The sequence below is a fragment of the Vigna radiata genome, unplaced genomic scaffold (genome assembly GCF_000741045.1).
Source record: "Vigna radiata var. radiata cultivar VC1973A unplaced genomic scaffold, Vradiata_ver6 scaffold_822, whole genome shotgun sequence".
Classification (NCBI taxonomy): Eukaryota; Viridiplantae; Streptophyta; class Magnoliopsida; order Fabales; family Fabaceae; genus Vigna; species Vigna radiata.
The window spans coordinates 1897-5981 of record NW_014543211.1 but is presented as its reverse complement, the minus strand read 5'-3'; the positions used below and the strand labels follow the sequence as shown (position 1 = coordinate 5981).

Below are 4085 nucleotides of genomic sequence, written 5' to 3'. Positions count from 1 at the left end.
ACATACCGGTCAATAACAAATACTTGTTGTTTAAACATAAACTAAACTATCACATTCATGTAGGGAATTGGAGTTTGTAGAAATAAAAAAATATTAATCCTAAAAATAAAATTGTATTGAGAGATAAAATAAAAATAAAAAGATGAACAAAGAAATGGAGGGAGCAACGGTTGGCGGTGGAGGGAGCAATGCCATGTATGAATGACATAAATGGTTTTTCTTCCTCCACCTTCCTTATTTTCTGGTTGTAGCCCATAAAACCTGTAATCTCATAAAAGTATTTTTTGAATTAAGTATTCTAAGTCATATTTCCTGATCCAAAAATAAATCAAATATAAAAATAATTTTCCATATTATTGCAGAAAATATTTCTGAAAAATATACTCTAAAACATTCAATAAGTATATAAAAAAATATATTCTAAGCTGGATATTAGTTAAAATATTTTTGATCCAAAGAATAGGGTGTTTTGGGAATGTATCCTTGCTGGACAGCTTCTAACTTAACCGGTGTAAAGGAGTCCTTCTTTGGTTACGAAGGTGCCCCCCCATGGACGGTGAAACATCCGCCCATTTAGGTGAGTTCTGGTGTCTTATCTTTAAGTATTTGGAAGCAAATTTGCTTGAAATTGAGCTCCGATTGCGCCCTGAAGGGAGTCCCTCTCATGGAATGACTTACCTCCTTCGTTGATGGGATCCCTTTATGGTCTCCATATATTAGATATTTGATAGTAGCAATGAAATGTTGTTTGATTTATCACCATTGATGGAGGAAATGGAGGTGCAGGGGATGAAGTGGGTGCAGCAGCGCTGTGCAGAGGAACACGGGAGAAGAAGTGATTTTAGGTATGAGTTGGTCCATTTTTGCATTCATGTGATATAAAGATAAACAGAAAATGTAATATTTGAAATTATTGATCATATAATTTAATCACAATGAGTAATAAAGTTTTTGGAATTAGGTTAGACACTAATCACAAGCTATTGTAGAAATTGTATGAGGTTCTTGTTCCTCTAAACTATCCTGCAAATAAAGGATCCTCTCTAAAGTATTGAGGACCTCTCCCATAGTTGGCCTATCTGCAGTTCTATCAGCCAAGCAATGGATGCCTAAGTCTACAAACGCCCTCAGGCAATCTGGCCTAACATTGCCTGCTAAATGAGGATCAACTAATTCATCGATGCTTCCACACTTGTAACAGTGCATGGCCCATGTAGCCAACCCAACTTTCTCATTTTCCTCTTCCACTGCCACAGGATTCACAGCTGCTCTTCCACACAACACCTCAAACAAAACCACTCCAAATGAATACACATCAGATTTTTGAGTCAGTTTTCTTCTCTTATAGTATTCAGGGTCTAAATATCCAAAAGTACCTTTAACCTCAGTGCTTACATGTGACTGGTAAAGTGAGGGAACTGTTCTACACAACCCAAAATCTGCAATCTTGGCTACCCAATTCTCATCCAATAATATGTTGGCCGACTTCACATCACGGTGAATCACTGGGTGCCTTGTGCTAGTGTGGAGGTAATGTAGTCCTCGAGCTGCACCAATACAGATCTTTATTCTTTGAATCCAAGACAATGGCTGTTTTCTTTTCTTATATAAGTGGTCAGACAGAGGACCCTCAGCCATGTATTCATACACAAGTATCAGTTCATTTCCCTCTTGGCAGTATCCCAGCAGTGACACTAGATTCATGTGACAGAATGAGAAAAAATTGATCTCAGTTTGAAACTCTTTATATCCTTGACCAGATCTACGATTAGAGCGCTTTACTGCAACAGCAGTAACTCCATCATGATGCATGATGCCTTTGTACACTTTTCCGAAGCCTCCCTCCCCGATGACAAGATCTTCACTGAAGTTGCTTGTAGCTATGCTGATTTCTTCAAGTGTGAATTGATGGCAAAGACCTGAGGTTACTGTGGTTTGAATGTTTTTGTGACTACTACTAGAATTTGATGGAAGTATATGAGAATTTCTCCACTTCAATTTTTTCCCTGCTCTGTGGATATTAATAATAAATGTGAAGAACAGTCCGAAGATAGTACCTAAAGTAGCAGCAACCACAATGATGACATGTTGAACTTTCTTATTTCTTTGTTCGCTTCTCAATTGGAACATTGCTGCAAGGCTATGATTACTATCACTTATCTTCATGATCTCAATTCCATTCAGTATGACATCGGCATATTTTGGTTTTGACTCCAAGTTTGGTTGGAGTGAGATCCACAAATCTTTCCTCCTCCCACTTTCCGTAGGAACCATAACAACATAGTCCTTGTGCAAAGGAGTAAATGGTGCTCCGGCAGAAGCAACTACGTCCATCCTCTCCTCTGCTGTTTGGTTGTTTATGTACACTTTGAACACCCTTTGATTGGGCTGCGTTACCCCAATAGATATCTCACAGAAATGAAGCCTAACAAGGTACTTGAATCCAGAATCAACAGGGAAAGACCATGTTAAATTGTTCTTCATGTTAGCATCTCCATCACTACCCATTATCCTGGCAGTCCAATATATCTGCTCTGGTGCTGAATAATTGTAATCCTTTGAAGATAAAGTGGTGTAATTCAAGCTAACAGTAAGAGTGTATATATCGAGGACACCTCCAATGTGTGAACGAGAAATGTATCTAGAATCATCTGACCACATTCCAAAAGCATTTTCTCCACCAAAAATGCAAACTTTGTAAAGCGTTTCTAGAGCATATTCATCATTAGTCAGCAAAATTTGCTGGTGCCCAAGGTAAGGAACAGGAACCTTGGAACCCGGAAAGTATATACTTTTGGGCACCGGGAATATCTCAATGCCATTTACAAAAGCAAATGCTTTGGAAATTAAAGGAGATGGAGTAAGTGTAATGGTCAGTTTGTCTTCCCTAACATTTAGTAAGAAATCCTTGGTGAAAAATTTCGAGTTGAGCTCTTCTGCAAAATCTGATGGATTGAAATCACTTACAAGAGTGTAAGGCCCAGCTTTTACAGAGAAATAAGCCTTGTCGGAGGGGATCATCATCAGATAGAAAGATGAGAGAAAGTAAAGACGAATGAATTTAAGGCCAGGGGAGGAAGGAAAGGAGTAGGTCAATGGAGAATGAGTTATTCTTGCTGTTGAGTATGGAACTTTTGGTACTAGAGAGTCTTTCATGTTTGAGAGCAAGAGTGTGGATGAGCTGTTGCCATACTCTGGAGGCAAGAAACTAGATACACTATCTCCTACCCAAATTTCTCCATTGAATGATGATGCTTCAGAAGTACCACAGTTTAGGAGGATTTTATCAGGGACATAAATTGGATAACAAGAGATTAAATGGATGAATGTTACCAACAAAAAGAGGTCTAGTAGTACACAGCTAATGATGCTATTCCTACTTGAATCTATCATGTGGGATTCCATCTGGTGACTCAGGAATATGGTGTGAAGGCATAGATTATGAGTTCATATGTAAAATTATGTTATCAAATATAGCAAAGGTGTCCTAATTTTGTTGCGTGGTCTAACTTTTTTGTATTGAAAGGTCAACAATGTCTTCTGGCTGGAGACACCCAATCACCCTTGAAAAGTGTAGATAGATTTGGCCTTTGATTATCAATTTCAATTAAAACAAACACTACCGAAAACACCCTTATTATACTTGGTGCTATCTACAAATTTTATCCATTATGAATACTTTTTAGAAATTGTGGTAAAATGTAAAGTGGAAATGGCCTGAATATTTGGTGTCATTCATTGATGACTGATTGAGTAGTTTTTCCAGTCCACGCGGAGTTTCAATGTCGGCATTTTGCAATAGACAATGCAGTGGTGAACTTATTCTGCAAGGACATCAAAGTCCCTTTCATAAGCTGTGAAGTTATTGTTCTTAATTGGAGTATGCTATACCGACATATTTTTTTAATATAAAATTTGATTAAATAATTAAAAATGGATCATATGTTATGGTACTTAGCAATCAGAACAATTATGATACAAACAATCATATTTTTCACATTTCAAGAGCTGTGGTTAATAAAAATGAGGAAGTAATTTTTCGGTCTTTTGGCGATTGCAACTCAATCTGTATTTTCAAATATTGA

The 4085-nt window shown here is 37.4% G+C and overlaps 1 protein-coding gene across 1 annotated transcript; it reads right to left on the bottom strand.

The window, feature by feature from the left end:
- Positions 1-516: 516 nt before the first annotated feature.
- Positions 517-3736, bottom strand: LOC106753233 (receptor-like protein kinase FERONIA). Its single transcript, XM_014635025.2, has one exon. The coding sequence runs from the start codon at positions 3403-3405 to the stop codon at positions 970-972; it is 2436 nt and encodes an 811-aa protein (XP_014490511.1). The 5' UTR covers positions 3406-3736; the 3' UTR covers positions 517-969.
- Between the last annotated feature and the right edge of the window lie 349 nt (positions 3737-4085).

Coding starts and splice junctions, on each gene's coding strand:
- LOC106753233 (XM_014635025.2), bottom strand. CDS start 3,405: ATGGAATCCCACATGATAGATTCAAGTAGGAATAGCATCATTAGCTGT.